We start from the raw sequence: 22,591 nt of genomic DNA on the forward strand, positions 1-22,591 counted from the left end.
CCACATCAAAAATATTAATTTTACTAGAATTGAAAAGTTAAAAGATTTACAGTGCACATACAAATATTTAAAAACTTACGTTTACAACAACTATACAAAACTGTTTTGTTACATATTATTGTCGTTCCATTGCATGATCGCACTACATATTATACCCACTATGGCTGAAATACAAAAAAATAAGACATACTGTTATGTAAATACAAACACGTTGCCCATTATTCACTGAACTGTTCCAATGGTCACTGCAGTTGTCATGGTAGCATCATCACCTCGTCCCCCTACGATGACAATCTTATTGTCCATACCAACAGCAGTGGCCCAGTAGTGTACACTTGGCAAGGTACCCATCAAATGCCAAGAGGTGTTTGCACCTGAAGCTCCCTTCTCAACTTTAAGCACATGTATTGTATCTTGTCGCGACTTTCCTCCAAGTACTAACACATATTTGTTAAACAAGCCAACAGCAACTGTTCCCCCTCGTGGAATATCTGAAACACTCTTCCACTGTAGTTGGTGACTGGACAGGTTATCTAAATGTGAGGAATAAACCAATCTTGATAGGTGGTGGTCTTCCTTTATTCCACCCATTACATACAACACGTCATCCACTACAACCGACTGTAGGGAGTACACAGGCTGAGGGATGTCATCACACTTGTACCATTGGCAGGTATTACTGTCGTACATCTCTGTGCTCTTGAGTATTGTACTACCGCAAGCACCACCTACTATGATCATCGTCCATTGGTAGCTAGCAGCAGTAGCATCACACCTTTTTTCAAGCATTTCCGAGTGGTTCCTCAATTTGTGGTTCTCTAGAATGAGCACTTTATTTGAGGCCTTTTTGTTCTTAGTCTCTCCACCAACAACAACCAATTTGTCCATTAGTGCAGTGAGGGCGAATGCAGTGACAGGAGTTTTGATGGTGTCACCCCACATGTTAGTGTCAGGATGGAAAGCGTCTATTCTGAAGTGCGGGTCTTCTTTGCAACCACCACTTCCTACATAAACCGTTCCATTTAATGATACCGCTTGTGCTACAAACTTTCCACTCAAGATTGGAGCAGGGGCTCCTTCCTCCCATGTGATCTTTGCAGATTGGTTAATTAAATCAGGTACATCGGTTCCATTCAAGACCAGTTGCTCCTGCAAGGAATACATTATTTAACTACATGCCATGGTCATACAGTAGCCTCAATGTGCAATGGTAAAAGTGTTAATATAAGTGAATTTTTCGGATAATGAAGTCCATACATCTATATACAGAGCTCTGTTGAAATACTCTAATAGAACATACACTTGTACTCAAAATAAGCAGTCTTTGAACTAGTGTTTGGAGGCAAAAAACAAAATGCATAACTGCCAAATCAACACCTTTTGCTGTTAGCAAAGATGAATGGGATACAAAGGAGGACACTGGTAAGTTCATGAAGAATGCACTGCAGTATGCCAAAAGGAACATGTCCGGCTGAAGCAATGTCGAACAGTGAAAAAATTAAGCCCGTAGCCTTAGCCGTTACCAAGTTACACTTAGACATCAGTCAGTCAGTCAGTTACTAGAAAATTCCGTTAAATAATTTAAAAAAAAAAATTCTGTAGCAACTTGTTGAAAGTACTTCAGGACAATCCATCTAACACTTAATATACAGCATTATAAGCAAGGAAACACTTACAGGTGGCTGGATATAGAATTTTTTTTAAATCACAAAACTCAAATTTTCGTTCGCCTGTCTGACCGCAGTCGCAAGGCTGGAGGCCAAACAAAGCAATGCTCAACCACCATTTTATGCCACAATAACAAACTTGCCAGTGGCATGTGTCTTTTGGGGTTTTGGTAAATGTGCCTTGTCTTTCCTTTTATCTTCAATCATGCAGACTGTTCATCCTCTTCTTAATGCAATGAAACCATATCAAAGGATTGATTTATCATATCAACACTTTCCTTGAGCAGCATAATATTTTATTTAGATGCCACAAATTACTTAAAGTGATTATATACATATGCTCTTCACCATTAATAGATTAATAGTGATCTATAGCATTCCGTTTAACAATCTATTTACGAGATCATGATGACCACACACCATTATTATTAGTCTAGCTATATTTATAATGCTAGCACAGTGAAAATATGAAATAGTGGCATACCCCTGGTTGAATTGAGATAGTCTAATACAGCAGTCACCCTAATAAAACAGTTAATTGTGTATTGCTGTATGCTATAACAAAAAACCAAACAAACTAGTATATTAAAATTATTACTAGTATATGTATAGCTGGTTGTGTAAAAAAATGTGTTTTCAATATGAAACAAAAATGAGTTAAGGTAGTGCTACCAACAAACCTGAGGTTGCTTCGGCTGTGATGTTCGTCTGATTTCAGCTAGCCATGATAAAGAGTCCATCATGTCATGAGTAGTATACAACTCTTTCAATTCCTTGATCTTCTCAGAGGCATCTGCAGCAGTGGGACGTGAATCTGGATCATCTGCCAAGCATGAAATGATCAGTGGCTTCAACTCAGCATTTCCACCAGTCATCACATCTATGTACTGCTGACGTCGCTGTACCTCAGTGAGATGGATCGGCTTCCTTGTGTCTGGATCAATTTGTGACCATGATGTTGGATTAGGCCACTGGTGGGTAGCGATATGAAGCATCACTCCTCCAAAAGAGAAAACGTCTAGTGATGGACCATACACTGACCTGTCTCCTAATGCCTCTGGCGGCATAAACACAGCAGTTCCTGGAGTTGCAGTCATTGTTTTGCTATTTCCCATCTTCATTGTTTTGGCTACACCAAGATCTGTGATTTTTGCCTCAAGATAAGGTGATACCAGTATGTTATTAGGGGACAAGTCTCGGTGTACAATAGGAGTATCTTGACAATGAAGATATCTCAGCCCAAGAGAAGCATCGTGCAAAATCGAGACCTTTACTAATAAGGGAATATTATCATGTTTTTCTACAAGTGATCTTAGGCTTTCCTGCATTCTTTCCATTAGCATAACCGGAGGTCCGGATTCGTCACCAGAAGGATAGTAAATTCCCAAGAATTGCACAACATTTGGGTGCCGTAGCATACTCCAGATGTGACATTCACGTAGAAAATCATTTTTAACTCTCATTAGGTCTTCGGGACTGGGAAGTTCCAGCATCCATTGATGTACCTCTTTACTGGCGCACACTTTCCCATCAAATTCAACTCCGCGCACTTTCCCATAAGACCCACGGCCTAGTTCCACTCCAGAATCTTTCACTCGAGCAACAGGAATCCGAAGGCGAAGTAGTGCTTCTTCAGGGTTAAATTCCATTACAATGGGTTATTATAGTTGCCTGTATTTGTTACGTTCGTTTCGATCAGTTAACTACTCACTTCTGGTACCAGTTCCAAGAATGAAATTGGGGCGGGCGGTGAGAGACTATGACCACCTTAGATGAAGCGCATCACATAGAACCTAATGAACGGTAGTGTCCGGGAGTATCTGTATATTTTGATTTGTAGAAAACCCGCCTTATATACCGAGACTCATTTCATTTGTTCACGTTGTCTGTTATGGAGTTTGTCGTGGCTGTAAGTGCTTTTGTTAAGTTTAGTTTCTTTCTTGTGAATTGAATTAGTTGCTCTCGCGAAATTATGGCTCAGTAAGAATTAACGACTTTATCGCTTTCATTTGTACAACTGGCTATCAACTAGCCAGAAAGAAAGACATGGCGTCAACGTCACGAAGTGCAGTGAAACGGTTTCCAATTGGAGCACAATGTACGGGTTCATGTCGCCTGGAAGAACACGCGTACCAACTCCTGTGTGCCTGTGCCAGTGGAAATCTCACCCTCCTGTTACACTGTGCCAAAAGATGTGGTAACCCGTTCAGGAATTGTGACAACTTGGGAAGGAATACTCTGCATATAGCAGCAATGTGTGGACACAACTCCATGGTGGAATGGATACTGGAGAGACAGCTTGTGGATGTGAACTGTTGTGATATTGAGTCACGTTGGACACCACTTCACTACAGCATACACTTTGGTCAGCCAGGAACTGCTATATTGTTGATGAAGGTGTGTGTGGTATGTGTTTGTGCAGATAGTGTAACGAAATGTCTGCTGTGTGTACCACCCAAGTGTCATTTCTTCATTGTCTATTGCAAGCATGTGTATATCTGAAAGCAAACAAATTGCTTAAATATTAATGTTGTATAACATGTAGGTATGTATTTAATTCAAGAAGATTCATATTGCTTTTAAAGCATTCAAATATCCCATGTGTTTTGTCACCAGCTTTTGTGGTATAGTGATAATAATGTGTAAATGTGACTGAATTACTTAGAACTAGGTATTAACCCATATGGGGTCTCTTATCCATTGTCTTATCAGTTTATAATAACAAATTTGTGTCATGTAATGTGTACATGTGTATCTCACATTAGGAATTACTGAATTTCATGTTTCTGTAGTTCAATGCCAACTTGTTTGCTAAAGATTTCAACCGTCAGATGCCATTGTCCTTTCTAAGTGAAGATAAGAAATGGAAAGGTGAGAATTAGTAGTGATGTGTCACCTTTTACACATGTACTGCTTGACAACCTCTAATAAGACCATTTTTATACTAGCATGCATTACATAATGGCCTGGGACCCAAATACAGCTAATGTAATTCATCTTAGGTTGGTTCCATGGCTACATGTTTGTATTATGTTGTCTACTTTAAATGGTATCTGTGTTCATATAATTTCAATGTGATGTATCGGCTGTACATAGTATAACATAGGAAGTACTGTTGTTTAAAATTAGGTTCAGCCATGATTTTGAAGAGGTAAACAAAAAATTTTTTAATTACAATACAGACAAGCCACTTATCGACAGAACCATCAAGGCACTTGTGGTGTCAGATTATGAACCAACAGCATCAGATGAGTTGAAGTTGATAAAAGGACATATAGTGGAGGTGGTAAAGATGCTCAGTTATGGATGGTGTAAAGGAAAAATGGAGGACAGGGTCGGGATATTTCCCAGTGACAACATTGAAATGATAGAACATCAGCCGCAAGAAGTGGAACAACAATCTTTACATGGTATAGAAGTGGTGTAGATTTAATGTAACATTTCAATATCATTGTTAAAGGGTTTCGGTGCAATAGTAAACCCTATCCAACAGGCCTTGTACAAATACTCCTAGTTTTTTCACACAAATAAAACAAGCAGATTATTGTATGAGGAGTATTATTCCTCAGGTCATCTTTTTGTGATGGGTATGTGTTAGACGAAGCTGTTACTGAACATCATATAAAAATGTCTCTTGAATATTGTGTCATGTTGCAGACTTTTTATAGTGTTCTGTCTAAAATATTTGTGGCTATATTTGGTTGCATTGATCATGTTGTACACATTGTTGTTCCCATGCAAATAGGCTAGCTTAAAAGGTTGACCTTAATTCACAATGACCTTATTTCACAATGACCTTATTAAACAGGTTTCTTTCACATGCCACCAATGTTATTTTGAGATGATCAGTTAGAAGTCTAAAACTTAGTTTAAATCTTCCTCCCGAATGCATGGTAGAGTATCCACTTCAGTACATACAGTAGTTATACAAGTATTGTATATGTGTATCATTCCCATAGTGGTTCGTATCAACACATACAGTTGGGGTAGCAATAGTAATGTCACTCTTGGTCATGAGATGAGCAAGCAGTACCCACAGAAGTTGAAAATGCTCACAAACTATGGCATTAAGCAGGTATGTTGTGTATGTGTTAGTGTTTATGGTGCAATTATAATTTTTAATGGTTTTGGGCATGGCTTGTTAGGCATGTGTCTCAAAGACTTTGTTTTTGTGTAGTGAAGATATAGGAACTGTTGTGTAGTTCTATATTCACTAGATGAATAAAAATTGGAAATTTTAAAATGGGAATAGGGATCGCTGAAAAAAGCCACCAAACAAGACGGGATCGCTGGGGTGGTAATGCAAACCACAAATCCCTATTTTGACTCTCTGTCATAAATATTTAGTTACATGCTCCCCTGAGTCATTTTAAAATGAGTCAAAATAGGGATTTGTGGTTTGCATTACCACCCCAGCGATCCCTTCTTGTTTGGTGGCTTTTTTCAGCGATCCCTATTCCCATTTTAAAATTTCCAATTTTTATTCATCTAGTTTGTGTACTTTTTATTAGTCCAGTAATGGATTTGTTTTACCGATAATGATAATTGTTGTAGATATACGTAGAGCAGTTTACATTTAGTGGCTGTCAAGTTCAGTGTAAGCTTTGTTGTTGTCAGACACACTTGACTGCATTATTAGAATATTTACCTGACTGCTCTTGACTGTGGACGAGACTATACATTACACACAACAGTGAGCAGCTGTTGTCTAACTTGTCTTACTACATGTGTCAGAACTCTAGTCTCTTACTTACATTAGCATCCTAATGCAGTGTTCATGAATATACACACACCAAATGGTATGATACTGAGCTATAGCTACCTGTCATGAGACAATTGAAGACATGGAACTACACACCAAATGGTATGATACTGAGCTATAGCTACCTGTCATGAGACAATTGAAGACATGGAACTCTGACAAGCATAATTTTATAATTATAAGTTAAAATAGTCAATGGCAGTGCATTTATTATTTCAGCCAAGACCGTACACAATAAGAAGAATACAGATTTTCCATGGGTGCATGGACTACAACATTGGCTCACTGGTGCACAGTAGTATAAATGATAATATAATGCTACGTACAATATAGTTTGAATTTTGTTGTTGTGAATGATGTGTGTGCATGCACATTAGCTTCAGACCTTCACTGTAAAGTGTTAATAACACATATTGTTTGTGGGAAGTCATGCATTCATATACACATTTCAACATAGATTTCTTCACTGTGGTATACTCAATGAATACAATACTCACATGAACAACAAACTCTAGCTACACAAACACAACAACAAAGTCAGGTACTGTGTATAGCTGCAATGCCTATTGTAAACCATGGGTTATCAACAGCATGAAGCCATGTTGTTTACACAATGTGGTCAGACAATTATGGCACTCAAGAATATATGACTCCACCCAACTTTAGGCTTTACGTGGAAAGGAAATATGGTTTATAGAAACTATATTCATAACAATGAAGAATCTCTGGTGTCAGCGCTATCACTTCTTTATGTCTCTGAGAGAGCGCTTGTATGGTTGCTCATAGCGAATCGCGACCGTGCGCTTACAGGAAGAAGTAGACTATACTCACCACGCAGAGACGCTATGCATGATCTTCTAAGTCTAAGAAGTGCTGTTGAGTACTTGATTAACTCTGCAACAAAACCCAAAGAAGCTCACACAATGGAATCCTGTAATTTTATTGTTATACGGCTTCTTTAGTATACGGAGCTGCTGCCAATAGTGTAATGGCGAAGAGAACTTAGAAAATTTTTGAGGTGTAGGGTGGTTGGCGATCTATGGAATACGGGCTTATTAATAGGTCATGGACACGCGGAAGGACTCAGTAAGCATGGCTATATAGTTTTTAGGGTGAAAAAGTGGATAACTTTTGCTGTACATGAGTGAAACAAAATAATATTATGAATAATTATACAACCAAGTACTAAGAATAATACGAAATGCGGTAAAATTGTCATTAATAATGAATGAAATAAATAAATAAATAATAATTAATGTTTGAGAAAACTACGAGGCCTAGAGACATGAACTAAGCGGGGATAGATTTGCCTGTGAATGAAGGCACAACCGTATAATAAGTACGCCTGTTCGTGCTGATGACTTTACCGTACGTGTAATTCTATATAACGCCCGGCACCACGCCCTTGTTTAATTACAGATTGCAAGGAGAAGATTAGTAAGTGTGAGGCCAGGTGAGGCCAGGTGAGGCCAGGCACCACTTTACTGGTAAACAACAACATTACAAGTATGTTTAAATGTTTGTAACTGTGTATTTTGTGTGCAGGATATGCGCTCCAGGCGTCATGCAGTGAACAACCAGCTGATGACCAGTTGGGATACCAGCTGATGCGCTTATAAACAACCAGCTGGAACAACAAGGGAATGAGTAATGTAATACTTGTACTGGTAATTGTATTATACATCTTCATCCTTCATCTAGATTGCTAGTGGCTGGAATTATTTTCCACTCGGCTCGGCTTAACTTCTACTCTACTGTGAGTCTGTAATAGCTCAAGAAGCCGATGCAGTGCTGCATATACAACAATGTGTAACTATCTCCTGTATGTTGTGCATGGCTGTATGCATAATATTATAGACTAATCACTGTGCCAATGCCACACCGCTGATATACTGGTACATCACCAGTGGCCTCTAGTTACAACAGAGTCTGTTGTGCCATATTGGCTTGATTGGGATCAATTGCTAATTGTGCGCCTTCATCATATCCCTTATTCTGCATAGCCTCACTTCACTGCTGAGTCATCTTCAGAGACACGTCACACCTACAATATATAGTTACTTTCAATATATCTAACTTAACTTGGTTTTTGTGTAGGTTGTGTTTTAGTATTGTGGTTTTCTGATGCCAGTTAAATTCCCTTGCCTGTGTACGTATGCATATGCATCATTTCCACCGGTACACACACACTGCTCTGAGTGCTGCCTATGGCACTGTTTATACTTGCCCAATGGGTAGGTTGCAACGTTGGTGTATGTACTTGGTTGTATGTGACGCGGTCCTAGTAAGAATAATAATAATAATATGAACAAAACGGCAAATTTCAGTTTTGTCCCAAATGCACATACTGTTTCCTGATACTTACTAGTGGACCAATACTAATTGCAAATAACCACCAAAGGATGGTTTTGAGTTGGAGGATGCTTTCCAAGGTGGTTTTTAGGCGTGCGTTCTATTAGAGTTTTTGCAAAAAACATGGGCGATCCCTATTATGAACCCACTATCGTGGTTCATGATAGAAGGGTGGAGGTGAATACATGCTGGACAGTTTGGCCAACCATTTGGAATTGAAATTAAGACCTCTTAGTATCATACAGTACTGTAGTGGGATCATGGAGGTACCCTTCCAATGGGTACCCTTCCAATGAAATTTTAATTTTTTTCTACTAACTGACTAACTATGTAACTGAATCCTTCAGCTAACGACTGCTGTGGGCTTGATTTTTTCACTGTTCAACATTGCTTTGGCTCGAGATGTGTCATTTCCCCAGTCGCTGCAGCTACAGTGCATGCAACATGTATGAACTTACCTTTGTCCTTTTTTGAGTCCTATTTGTTTCTCCACTGCCTTGAAGGTGTGGTAGCATGTAGTGACTTCAGTGCAAACTGGCTGTTATGAGAATCATCTGTAATTTCTGTAGCGAGTGGATTGATTGCAGAGGTACTTGTTGTACTGTTCTTTATTTGTGATACTGTACAACAGATAGAGCATATAAAATTGATTTTCCTTGTTTGCTTACTTTTTTTTTACCTCAAGACTTGGTGAGCAGCTATTCTGCTTTGTTGTCAAGTAATGGAAATTCCAGGTGGCTGGGAACAGTTTTATATGGCTTCTCCATAAACCTTGCACGGCCTGAAACAAGCAAGTTATCACCTATAAATCTATAAAATATTTTGTTTTCTACCCTTTACAACTAACAGGAACTCTCAGGGATGCATGTAGCATGAGTTTCATGTTTAGCCCTTCAGTGCAAGCTCTTCCTTCACGCTTCATTCAGTGGTATTGGATTTATTTACTACAATTGTGCAGAGCTACTTTTCTTATGAGGTCTTTAGTTCACATATTAGTTCTGCCAATGTCATACAAATGGCTTTTTAAAGTTGCCATTACCAGGCAGAGACGAGTATAAAAATATTGGCTAATGCACAAATATAGCTTATTTATTACTGCTTGCTCATCCCAACCATATCTTGAAAAACAGGAAGTGGAGATCTGTGCTTACACAATGTAATTTTATTCATTTGCACATGACAGGACCTTGTGGTCAGCAGTAGTTAAGTCTCACTATTAGTGATGGGTGGTAATGAGAATTCTAAGAATCAATACAGTATTAATGAAATAATTGAAGTTATTTAATAATTTTTGCAATTGGCATTTGTGATTATGTACATTTAATGGACATTAAACTGAAGCAAGGAGGAATGTAAAAACTAGGATATCAATATTAACTGAAAAATTGTAGTATTTTGAAGTTACAAATCAGTCTGACATTAATGAAGTACTTTGGAATGGTTCACATGTAATGTTTATGCCAATGGTATCCTGCAATTACTCTCGGTATTTGCAATATATTGTGGTATTTCAATTATCACAATACCAAAAATACTATTCAGTGTGTATTAATACTATAATCCTATTGAAATATTGATATATTTCCCAACTCTACTCACTATATACTAATGTGATAGCTTACTTATATAACACTGTTGAAAGCCTTATGAAAACTATTCCGAGCCACCTACGTAGGGGATTAAATGTCCACTAGTAAAGCTGCAGGTGTGGATGACTTCCCTTGCTTCCTTGCTTTTTATTTCTATGATCCCTACTCAAATGTCTAATTTTTCCTTTTACTTGTATCCATGGTAACTTTGGGAATTATATATAGCTATTGGGTGTCTGACTGACTTGTGAAGTATAGCAGCTCTTCTAAGGAATTCTTTATGCATGTTTAGGAGTGCAGCTCCTAGTTTTATGGCTCTACCAGAAACATGTCTGCCATGTGTGTGTATGTGGTGTGTTGTTGTATAAGGTCATGTGTTTACGTTTGTTCTTTTCTTCATTAGGTGGTACTGTGCAAATTCCATACAGTGTTCTTGTCACGTCGTGGTGAGGTGTTCACATGTGGTCATGGTCGAGGTGGTAGACTAGGACATGGCAATGAACAGTCCATCATTGTAAGGAAATACCGCATAGTGGTAATAATGAAAATAGACGATTTCATGATACAATTTTTATGAAATTTTTAAATACACATTCTTATGCCTAGAAGGTTTTGTTAACACTTGATACTAGATTATAGTATGTGTCTGTAAGTGATTAATTGAGGAGCCAAAATAGTGCATAACTGCTCTATTAGATTATTTAAATCTTCATCACTCAAAATGAGCACATTTTTGCCAAGATGTCTTTGTCACCTCAATAGTAGCTACAAATGTTACTGTTTACAAGTAGTTGTGAGAAGTGTAGATAGAAAGATCACTTTGGTGCATCACTTGATGTTTTATGTGTCTTATGTGAGGTTAATAAATACAGTATTTTTGCCAGTAATTAAACCACACAGTTAAGGTAAATACTAAACAGTTTGTGTATCGATGTGTGCACATATATGCAAGCTGTGTTGTATTCCTTGGTTATTATTAGGAGCCCAAGTTGATTGACAGTCTTAAAATTTTCAAGTGTGTTTCGATCGGTGCCTCCCGTAATCACACCATCATAGCTGATGACAGGTTTGTGTAAATTGTGTGTATTTTACTGTCTCGTAGTCTATACATACCTTGAATGTTTTGCTTCATATGCACATGTGTGTATGTACTACAGGGGCGTGGTATATACTTGTGGTCTAAATGATGCTCACCAGCTTGGGTTAGGGAACAGTGCTATGAATGCTCCAAAGAGTTCTTTATTGCCTAAACAGGTACATCCATTATTCCTGCAATTAGTATATTTGTGCTTACTGTTTGGCTATACCATCAAGGTCAACTTGAAGGGCAGGACAGTTATAGCAGTTGGGGCAGGTCGTTATCACTCTGCTGTGTGTACTGAACATGAAGTGTTTACATTTGGCAAGAACTTAGGACAGTTGGGTATGACATATTGATGTGTGTGTATATGTGCTGGCCCAATGTTTCACTGGGCTGAAGATTTTACTCTGTATATATGTATTAGCAACAATATATTGATGTATCGGCGATACAAATCGATATGAAATAGGAGTGATACAGGATCAATTTGAATTTGAGCAAATTGATATATTGATACATCGATATTTGCGCATGCGCATTTGAAGTAATTTTATTTACTGAGTTGTAAAAATGGCGTCTGACACCGGTGAGAGAATAGTGCGTAACCCTACAGGTAAAAGCTACATGTGGAAGCATGTCGGATTTTTTACTATTGAAGAAGGAATTCTGTTGAGAGAATAAGCTGTTTGTCAACTTTGTTTGTCAGAAGTATTATATTGTAAGAACACAGCTAATCTTCGTACTCATTTGGAACGGCATAGTCAAGATGGATACTCATTATTGTTAAAAGTGGAGGGAGAAAAAGACGAGCTTCTAGAACAATCGCAGCCAACGCTACTAAAGGTTTAGAACAAAGTCAGCCTCTACCAAAAGATAGTGAATGGTGGTTAGTAATTTCATTGCGTCTGATATTCAGCCATTGTATTTAAACAATTATTGCACGTGGCTCAATTTCAATGTTCCGTTGCAGCCTTACTTTACAAATACAGTTATTCCGGCTATGTACATCCGTATGAGAGAGAAAACTAAGAAATTGCTGTCTTCTGTGCGGTACTGTAGCGTGACTACGGATATCTGGACAGCCCAACATAGTACAAGAAGCTACATTTGCCTCACTGTTCATTTTGTCACCTCTTCGTGTGAACTTGCAAGCTACTGTTTATCAACAAAGGAACTACTAGGAGAGCGTACAACTACTAATATTCATAACACTGCAATTCAACGAATGCTTAGTGCTTGGAACATCAACACTGAAAAAGTAGTGGCTGTGGTTACTGATAATGCCAGAAATATTGTAAACACTCAACAGTCTTGATTTGTTCACTTACCTTGTATTGGCCACACACTGCAACTTGGGGTGAAGAAAGCATTTGTTGTGCCAAAATTTCACACCGCTCAAGTTGGAAGACTAGTGGCACATTTTCATAGATCACCAAAGTCTATGTCAAAATTAAGAGAGAAGCAAAAGCTGTTGGGCTTGCCTGAACACCAGTTGATAAATGACTGCATCACAAGATGGGGAGCAGTTACGAAATCTTTAAAAGATTCTTAGAGCAGCAACAAGCTATTTGTGCCATGCTGTTGGAAGATGGAGATAATAGATCACTAATATATATTCTGCTTAGACAGATCTTATCACTGTCTGTCAACTGTATGAAAACAATACTACAAAAGTATGCATGTGAGACAACATTTATCTGCTGTATCGTTGCAACTCTAGTATGTATAGTGTGTGTGTGTGTGTGTGTGTGTGTGTGTGTGTGTGTGTGTGTGTGTGTGTGTGTGTGTGTGTGTGTGTGTGTGTGTGTGTGTGTGTCTGCAGGTGTGCATAAATGCATTGATGCGCATTAGTGTTGTACCGATATGAGATTTTGCTGATATTCCAATACCCGATATTGGTTAATATTTCAAGCCGATAAACGTAGTATAGTACTGCATTGCATTTGTGTCCCCTACATATGAGGGGTCCGTTTCTGACCAAAAAAAAAATTGGTGGAAATTGTGGAATTTTGGACAAGCTTACAGAGTTTTCCCCAGCAAAATAAAGCAGAACGGTAAAACTGTCACTTTGCTACTGACATCAAAGTCAATGTGTTAATTATATACATTCCATTTACTATATCAATCAAAAGAATTTTTAGAGTGGTGTTGCACTGCTCTTTAGGGAAGCCTCTGAGCTTAAATGCGGAGATGAAATTATGGCTGATAAGGAGTTACAAATCCAAGACTTGCTTGCTGCTCCACTTGATGTATGCTTGAATGTTCGAACTCGTGCCTGTGGCTGATGTTGTGCTCACAAGAAAGATAGCCCATTTACGCAGGAGAGAGCTATTGGTCAAGTAATAGACTTTTGAATTTTACAACAAACACTACATCTGTTGTATGCGAGGTAAAGTAGAATCATAATAGTTAAATACATTGAATATTAATAGCAGTGGGGAAGGTATTGCTACCTGCCACCTTTAAAACAATTCGTCACGTGTCAACAGAATAAATATACCACCTCTCATTTGTGAATGCTTAGCCTCACATGAAAAGCTAGCATAACTGCTTCCCCCATTCTCAACAGATGTGATTACTGTGATATCTTGTTTTTACCCAATGGCTAAGTCTCCTCCCCATTATGAGAGATCCAAAACAGTTTGCCTTTTCTCCAGCCGCTGTGTAAGAGAGTCCATCTTCCATACAAACATGAAGACATTCATCCATCATTTTACAAACAATTTGTCTCAAAAGATTGCTGGTGACTTTATCACCTCTACTTAGACTTACAAATAATACCTGCCTGGTAGGCAACAACATGATACATGCAACCATCATCACTGTCGATTAACTGTTGAACACAACATTTAGTTGTTTTAACACGGTAGTCACTGGCAGCAAATTAGTACTTTATGCTGACACAAGTTGTAGGGGCAAAAGGAACAGCAGTGGGTGTTTGACTGTAGCAAGCAGGAGCGGTAGCATTGGCTTGACTGAAACTGATAGGCCGGATGGCTTAACTGCATGTAGAAAGACAACATGTGATTCACATGCAGAGTGGTGGTTAGATTGGTAAGACCTTCTGAAGCATTAGGGTTTATAATCATTCAGGAAATAACTGATGGTAACTGCTTCTCAAAGTAGAAGGCTTGGGCCGTTGCAATGATGTTTTCCATAAAAGATTTATTGTAGTACACGCGTTGCACAAAAGCATAGGCGTAGGAAGCATCTTCAAGTTGGGGGGGCCATGAGCTATATAAAGTACTGGGGGTCACAGTAATTGTATATTGTTATACTTATTGAGATGGACTGCATGCTGTTGATTGAGGATCAGTCAGCTTCGAAGCAGCTGCAGTCTAGGGGGGGTCTGGGGGCATGCCCCCCCCAGGAAAATTTTGAGATTTATATGCACATGGATAGGATCTGGAGCAATTTTCAGTCAAACAAATTAGACTTATTTGTATATGTATTCAACTCAGTTATAGGGGGTCTAAGGCCATGTGCCCCCGGGATGTACATGTCTTTTGGAAATTTACTTGCATATGACTGAATTTTTCATAGTCTTTGTAGTAACATGGTTAATCGTTTTACTGTACCTCATGCAGACAGTTAAAAATAAATTTTTTTCAGTGATAGTTTCATTTACTATTGTTAAACATTTCCAAAATATTTTCTTCTTTTATCATTAGCTGATATAAATGTCTTAGCAATGTCTTTCTCATCAACACTATCTGTACGCTCTTTATGTATAAATGTAATGAATGTGTGGTTTAATCTAGATTGAGACATCGTGCTACGCAAGAAGGTCTTCAATCGTCTCAGTGCAGAAAAACTTCTCTCTGCAGTTGAAGTTGTCACAGGTAGAGTGTAGAAGATTTTTAAAAGCTTTATTACTTCTGAGAACATTACTTTCCCAGGTTCATTGATGATATCACAGATAGTTCTTACATTGGTCACTTTTTTTATTGGCACCTTACTGTTAGTATTATGTGTTGTAATCAAATCAGGCAACATTGTCAGTTGAATTTTCAATCGAGATAAATCAAGGTCACTGTTGTATATATCAAATTCTTCTGGTAATTCTAAAGCACAAAATTTGCCATTTGCAGAGTCTAGTAAGGTTTTCTCTAAGACTGACATTACAGGTAATCCTCGTTTTTGTTGAAATCTTCGCTTAAGTTCATTAACAAGCAGATCTAATATTTCAAAATACTGTTGCTTGAAATAGCTTTTAGGGTCAGAAAACAGTACAGGAGCTTCTCCATCATCAATCCGATGAGGGGGTCTTCTATATCTGGGTAAAACAGGGTCAGAAGTTAATTCTTTAGCCTCTTCTACTGTTTTAGAGTAAAAGTCAACAAAAGTACTATCAGACCTTAGCCTTGTCAAATATTTTACAGCTAACTCAGTAGCATTGACAGCTTCTTGGATAGTGGTGTCCTTACCTTGTAATGTTAAAGAGAGCTGTTCTGTTCCTGAAAAAATTAAATGAGCTAGTTTCAGTCCAAAAAAGGTACTAAATTTATCCATCTGAGCAAGGTAACCTCCAGCTTTTCGACCATAGTCATCATGAGTTTCAGCATTTATCTGTTCTAAAGCAGCTAATAAGTTGGAATAATTACTTAAAACAGCAGATATAGCTGCAGTACGAACAGTCCATCTTGTAGGACATAATGGTTTCAATGAAACAGAACAAGCTCCAAGCTCTTTTTGTACATCCGAAAAAAGTGTTGATCTTTTTGGAGAGAATCTGATTAGCTGGGATATCTCCATAACTAAATCTAGAGCATCCCTAACTACAACACATTTCCTACCTACTGTTTGCAAACACAAATTTGTGCAGTGTGCAAAGCAATGTAGGTATAAAGCTGCTGGAACATGCTTTTCAATTCTAGCAGCAACACCATTTAAGTGACCACTCATGTTGCTGGCACCATCATATGCTTGGCCACGACACTGAGCAATTGGTAAAACATGCTTACCCAAACAACTTTTCAGCTCCCTAGTGATTGTTTCAGCATCAGTTTTTGGGAGTTGAATCAATTCGATTGGGTCTTCATATATACAAAAATCATCATCTACCCATCTGATGCATACAGTTAACTGCTCTTTGTTACTGACATCCGTAGCTTCATCGGCAATGATTGAAACCAGTGCACTTTTCTAATGTCTGCTATAATGTTTGTTAGCACACTATCAGCTATCAATTTGATTTGATCATTCACTATATCAGGTGACATATACTTGCGTTCTCTGATCCAATTGTTTAATTCACTGCAATCATTGCTTCTGAGGTTCAATAATTGAACAAGATTGCTCTGAATTTCATCATGCCCCCTAATTGCAAGGCCTTGCCTCAATAAGAACTTCAGTGATGATAGCTGCTTAATTAGCATTTGTCGATGGTTCCTCTGTGAAACCATAATTTGCTCATTGTTGAGGGTGTCAACACCCTTTTGGTTTATCAGCTGGATTTTTAAAATAGATTCTTTGTGCAAATCAGACTGAGAATGTTGTGAAAATCTTTCAAGAGCCTTCTTCCAGTTATTAAAACCGTTACTAACAAAAGCATCATCTCCTTTTTTAGCAAAGCACAATAGATTGCTTTCTGCACAGTATCGACACAAAACACAAAATGCTTTGCATTTGGTGGTGCATAATGTCAACCATGAGTAGGTAGAATACCAGTTGGGTGAAAAGTTACGACAGCGCTTCCCTTGTTGCTGCTGAAACTTGTTAAGCACAGATGGATTAGTGGGTTGAAATGGAGTTAATGACAGCTCACAACATTTAGCTGAGCATTTTTCCACAGAAGTAGGCATGCTGTTCATTTGAACATCTCTGCTGGTGGTGGTGCAGCTGCTGGTAGTAGTGGTGATGGTGCTGCTGCTGGTGGTAGTGGTGGTGGTGCTGCTGGTGGTGGTGCTGCTGCTGGTGGTAGTGGTGATGGTGCTGCTGCTGGTGGTAGTGGTGGTGGTGCTGCTGGTGGTGGTGCTGCTGCTGGTGGTAGTGGTGGTGCTGCTGGTGGTGGTAGTAGTGGTGGTGCTGCTACTTTGCTGAGCAGTAAATTGATCAGCAATGTTTCTATCACTAGGAATGGAACTCTTCCCCCTGACACTTGATGAAGGCTCATTATTTGTGCTGCCACTGGAACGTTTGCTAGCAAAACAAAGTGTTCCCTGCTTAAATTTTTTGGCAGCTGGTGGCTTGATAGAGCACACCTGTTTATATAATTTAATAATAATAAGCGATCAGATATACACCAAACAGTTACCTCTTGCTCTTCTAGGTGCTCTTCTGTTGATTCCATCACAAATTCCATAAATTTACTCACTATTTATAGCAATTCCAAATAATGCATAAAATAATTTTAGGGGTGCTTGTTGCCACGTAACGACGAGGCCATTGCAGAATAAGGCAACCAAGGAAACTCGTGAGTGCTAGTTATGTACGCATATTTCGATTTTATTGTATTGCTAACCAGCTAGTCCCTTCATATTGATAGTGAAAATTTGTTTCTTTTTCAACCATGGTCTTGTATTTCAACTTCCCAATTGTTGGGGGGGCCATGGCCCCCCTGGCCCCCCCGCTTCCTACGCCTATGAAAAGCATCTTCTATTGGTGACCATACAATAAATTGCAATCTGGTAATGTGCATTTCTGTTGCATTTGATAATAGTAAGAGTGTGTGGTGACAACTGCATTTCTCCAATTATTTTTTTTTTGGAGACAAAACAAACGAGTTTTTTCTGCAAACATGATAGATCAACAACTTCACACAAGGTTGGACACTTCACTTCTAAACATCCTTTCTGTTTGTCAGTAGATAGCATAGGGTCCATAACAATTCCGTCAGGACTAGCAGCCAACCAGGGACATGATACATCTACATTAGGGCTGGGACGAAGCTTCGAATGCTTCGTGGGTTTGAAGGTTAAGTAAACTTCGAATTATAAAAGTATCCTTCGAAGCTTCGTAATGCACTCATAGTCTACGAAAGAATTGGTTATCTTTATTGCAGCTGCTTATTCCCCTTGCGTGATCAATGTTCGTCTCTTCGCGATCGATCTTTGTGTGCCACGCCCACTTTTATACCATCGCAGTTCAGCTTACTACCATAGTTGCAGCCTTTAAAACCTTATAAAGGGATAGATAATACATGGAAATCGTACTTTTAGCCATTTCTCAGTGTTAACTGTGCATGATTGTAGTATAGCGGACACACCCATTTGCAATCGATCGATCGATCGCGTCATTCAGTACTACTGCTATACACTTTCCAAATGCTTACAAACTTATTAAATAAGTTTAGAAAGACAAAACCTAAGAAGGATGTGCATAAATACAAGAAGACCTACAACTTGAAAGCTAACATCGAAGCATCGAATGTTCGAACATTTTATTAGCGAATATTCAAAGGTAAATTTCAATATTCGTCCCAGCCCTAATCTACATGTAGACCACATGGACACTGACCATTACCCCATGAACCCTGTGGTGGTTGACATAAGATGCTATGGTGGACTTTTCATGTTGTCTTCCATAACATGATGTCATGTGCAGCGCTTTTTCACAATGTCAAAGCTCTGAGATTGTGTTCATGTTTTTAATTCCAATTCAACAGTACTTGCATAAGTCGTAGCTACCGAGCAAGTTTACTAACAGATTAAAAATACTTACTGCATACTTTCTGTCTTTTCTTATTGATGAAAGAACTTGGGCATACGTAGGATAAAATTTGATACATGTACCTTGAATATGGCCATCATGAAAGAACCGATAAGCTTTGCATATAGTTCTAGTAAACTCTGTTGGCATGCCAGCAACTTCTTTGCATGACAAAATGCCATCATCTTCTGCATCACTTTGCATATAGCCTTTCATTTGTAATGCTATCAAGATAGCTCACTTTTAAATAGTCCCAAAAGTTACTTTAGGTACAGGTAGTTGGACCAACTGCTTTGTCCAAAGTGGACCATCAAGTTTGGGCATTGCCCGATATATTCTATACAACAGTGTTGTGCTGCAGCATTTGTGAGTGTCTTCTGTACATTCAACCTCCTATCTGGATCCACAAGATATCGATCCCAGCTATATTTTATGTAAAACTTTATGTAAAACTCCACCCTGTAGGTGAAAAAAAGCACTAATAAAATAATAAAGTAACAACATTGTTAGAGTGACTGCACACAGTACAGACATTACACGAAGCTTTAAGGGTAATGCCGGATGCAGCACGTGTAGCTTGTTAATGATCCACAGGATCTTTTCATCCCATTTCACTATATCTCAAAACGTGTAAAAGGAAAACTTCATATAAAAGCCTGTTGCAAGTAAGCAGAAACCTTACCTTTCGATCAACACTAACTGGAGCACCTTGGTGTGCCAGCCATCCCTTGAGTTGAGCAACAGTCAGATTTTCCATTTAAGGAAGCTCCTGCTATATTGCTTTCATTTAACAAGGAAAAATCCATATCTTGACAGTCGTCAATCATTTCCATCTCGTCAAACAACTTTGCTTCATTCTCCATTTGTATTGCCACCATTTAGCAAAAAAATTAAGAGTACTCCAAATAAGGTGTGCCATTCTGTTTTGTGACGTCATTATGGAAAAGGATTTTTATTGGTGTAACCCTAATTTGTGCACACGTGCAGTAGTCTACAGGGCTCAACCCAGAATATAAACCTAGAGGGGGCGAAGTAAGTCACTTCGGATTCTAGGGGGGTCTGGGGGCATGCTCCCCCAGGAAAATTTAGGTGTAAATATACTCAATTTTGGTGAAATTTTACTGTGATGCCATTGAATATTGACCATTGGATTAAACAACTTTGGGATCAATTAAACCTTTCCATTTCTCAAGGCTTTAGGTATAAACCTAGGGGGGGCAATAGCTAACCCAGAGGGGGTCTGTGCCCCCCCCCCCACCCCCCCCTAGATTAACCCCTGGTCTACATGCATACATGGCAGGTGTAAAATAATAATTATTATTATTGTGTAGTACCACATAACCTCAGTTATCTGAACCCTAGGGACTACCTAGTGTTCAGATAATCCATTATTCTAACTTTAAAGTATTACATTCAAAACTTTTATCAAATCAATTACTTTGGCATCCAGCTAACTATTGAAAGTTCACATAACTGGTATTTGGGTAATACCCTAATACCAGTTCTCTGAATGTATAAACATGAGGTTCCACTGTATGTTTCTGTCTAGGTTTATCAAGAGGCCTAGATTATCAGATTGGTCCTAGGCAGGTATGTATGTCTATCACACAAACGTATATAATCACCTGCAACAATGCATACAACAGGTGATGAAGCTAAATGATGACACTATTACACAATTGTCAGTCAGTGATTCAGCCACGGCTTGTTTGACCAGTAGACATCAGATCTACTTGTGGCAGAACTACACCACCAGACCAATAACTGTATTTTATGGCAGGTAATGTGGTGTACTAGCTTAGGTAGTTCCCATCCTTTAACTTTCTAAACTGACCAGATTGTGTTCACATGACCTTTCCTTGCTATGCATGATACATGTATTTCACAAAATCAGTATGTGTTTTATAGATGTGGTCTTGATTTTTGTCATCAGGCCGGTGTTCCCTACTGGAGTGGAGTGTTTACAGTTCTCAGTGTGTGCCAGTCTTGTTGAAGTAGACTCTGAACACGGCAAGGAGACCAGCAATACATCCGACTTCTCATCATGTACTATCATGTTCCTTACTACAAAGTGTGAGGTGTGTCTTTACTATGATACATAAAATACACTTTGGTTGGCGACATCAAGAGTAAAAAAAAATTATTTACTCTTGGTGACATTTATATACATAAAAAATACAGTACTGTATACAGGTACCTTCTGCCATTTTTAAAATAACTGCTGAATTTTCCTCCTTTGTATTGTGTGCCATGTTAAATTGCAGACACGGTCTTAAAAGGTATTTTGACACACAATTGTAATCATTCTTCATTCCATCTGTTAAAGACTTGTCCTTGTTTCCCCCCGTTGATTATTTTGTTTGTAGTTATTGTTACCTGTATTTTGTATTTTATGGATTACTAGCCAGATGTATTATTTTTGTTGTTAGTTGTTGTGTTAAATATTCCGTCTACAGTTATGGCAATGGGATACTATTGGGAAGGCGTTACAACCAGTATATATGAAAGGATTATCTACTAACAAAGGTGCTCTATATAGTGTGCGTGTGTATATGTCTTGTGAGTTACCAAAAAATGCCTTTGTTGTCATGTAATGAGTGCTGGTAGCATTAATATTTTGAATTACCACTATAGTTAGCTGAGGTTGTGTTAATATTGTAACACTTAATTCCATGTTTGTCGTATCGCCCATGACAGCAGGTTTGATTTTTCGCCTAGAGAGTTAAAGTTACGTATATGTGACCCATTCTGGGAAAACCAGTCTTATTGCCTATTTTAAAGTATTGAGAAACGCCGGTTTTAAGTATTTAGTGTGGTAGCTTGTCAATGGTTGAAGCTATGTGTACCAAATTTTCACACGTTTTACACCAATTTCTTACCTTCCAGAGTATCCACTGTGCAAGTAGCCAACAACTAAGTTTCCTGCCATTTTAGATAGTTTTTAAACTGAGGTTGACTGTATCAGGCGAGCTGCAAAAAGGGTGGGGGCCTAGAAGGCGGGCAAGATGGTGTTCAAAAATTGAAAAGGAAGGCATAGGGATGAATTAGGCCAAGTTTTGTGCCATTCAGGTGTCAAAATTGGCTAAAATGAAAGGAAATTTACAACAAAGTTACTTATTCAACACCACGGAGTTGTACAGCCACATACAGTCATCCCCAGGCTGATCAGAGCTCCGTTAGGGCCCCACGCTGCACGTATGGATCACCACTGGGCTTGGGGAAAAGCAGCCAGCAAAACCAGACCACTCAAGCCTAACTGACAGTGTTGGGCAAGTTACTTTGTAAAAGTAACTAGTTACATATTACATATTACTTGCAACTGAACTATTTAGTTACAGTTACATATTACCCATAAAATAAAGTAACTGTAATAATATTACATATTATATTACTTTGTGTCCATAGCCTTAAGCTGTCACGTGTGAAACTACCACCTTATCACGTGACATGATTGCGTTGTTGGGCAATATGCAAATCTTGGTTATAAGTA

General features: G+C 38.5%; 2 protein-coding genes across 3 annotated transcripts in view; one reads left to right on the plus strand and one right to left on the minus strand.

Annotated features, from left to right (window-relative positions):
* On the minus strand, positions 1-3,454 carry LOC136257462 (uncharacterized). Its single transcript, XM_066050683.1, has 2 exons — positions 2,348-3,454; positions 1-1,149 (listed from the first exon to the last, which is right to left on the minus strand). The coding sequence occupies exons 1-2, from the start codon at positions 3,314-3,316 to the stop codon at positions 223-225; spliced, it is 1,896 nt and encodes a 631-aa protein (XP_065906755.1). The 5' UTR covers positions 3,317-3,454; the 3' UTR covers positions 1-222.
* The window catches only part of LOC136257461 (inhibitor of Bruton tyrosine kinase-like), a gene marked incomplete in the record, with an annotated part of 27,995 nt that continues 8,854 nt past the window's right edge, over positions 3,451-22,591 (plus strand). The window contains 13 exon segments of one of the 2 annotated variants that reach the window (XM_066050681.1): positions 3,451-4,064; positions 4,460-4,538; positions 4,797-4,818; positions 4,869-5,077; positions 5,627-5,742; positions 10,774-10,884; positions 11,351-11,436; positions 11,528-11,624; positions 11,685-11,793; positions 20,651-20,691; positions 20,748-20,881; positions 21,035-21,179; positions 21,558-21,627. In XM_066050681.1, the coding sequence (XP_065906753.1) occupies positions 3,714-4,064; positions 4,460-4,538; positions 4,797-4,818; positions 4,869-5,077; positions 5,627-5,742; positions 10,774-10,884; positions 11,351-11,436; positions 11,528-11,624; positions 11,685-11,793; positions 20,651-20,691; positions 20,748-20,881; positions 21,035-21,179; positions 21,558-21,627 (1,570 nt within the window). 2 annotated transcript variants of the gene reach the window in all.

Source organism: Dysidea avara, chromosome 6 (assembly GCF_963678975.1).
Source record: "Dysidea avara chromosome 6, odDysAvar1.4, whole genome shotgun sequence".
In the NCBI taxonomy this organism is placed as follows: Eukaryota; Metazoa; Porifera; class Demospongiae; order Dictyoceratida; family Dysideidae; genus Dysidea; species Dysidea avara.

Excerpts from the sequence above, each read along its gene's own strand:
- LOC136257462 (XM_066050683.1), bottom strand. The coding sequence starts at position 3,316 with ATGGAATTTAACCCTGAAGAAGCACTACTTCGCCTTCGGATTCCTGTT. Across the intron at positions 1,150-2,347 it reads CACAGCCGAAGCAACCTCAG|GAGCAACTGGTCTTGAATGG; the intron begins GTTTGTTGGTAG and ends TATTCCTTGCAG.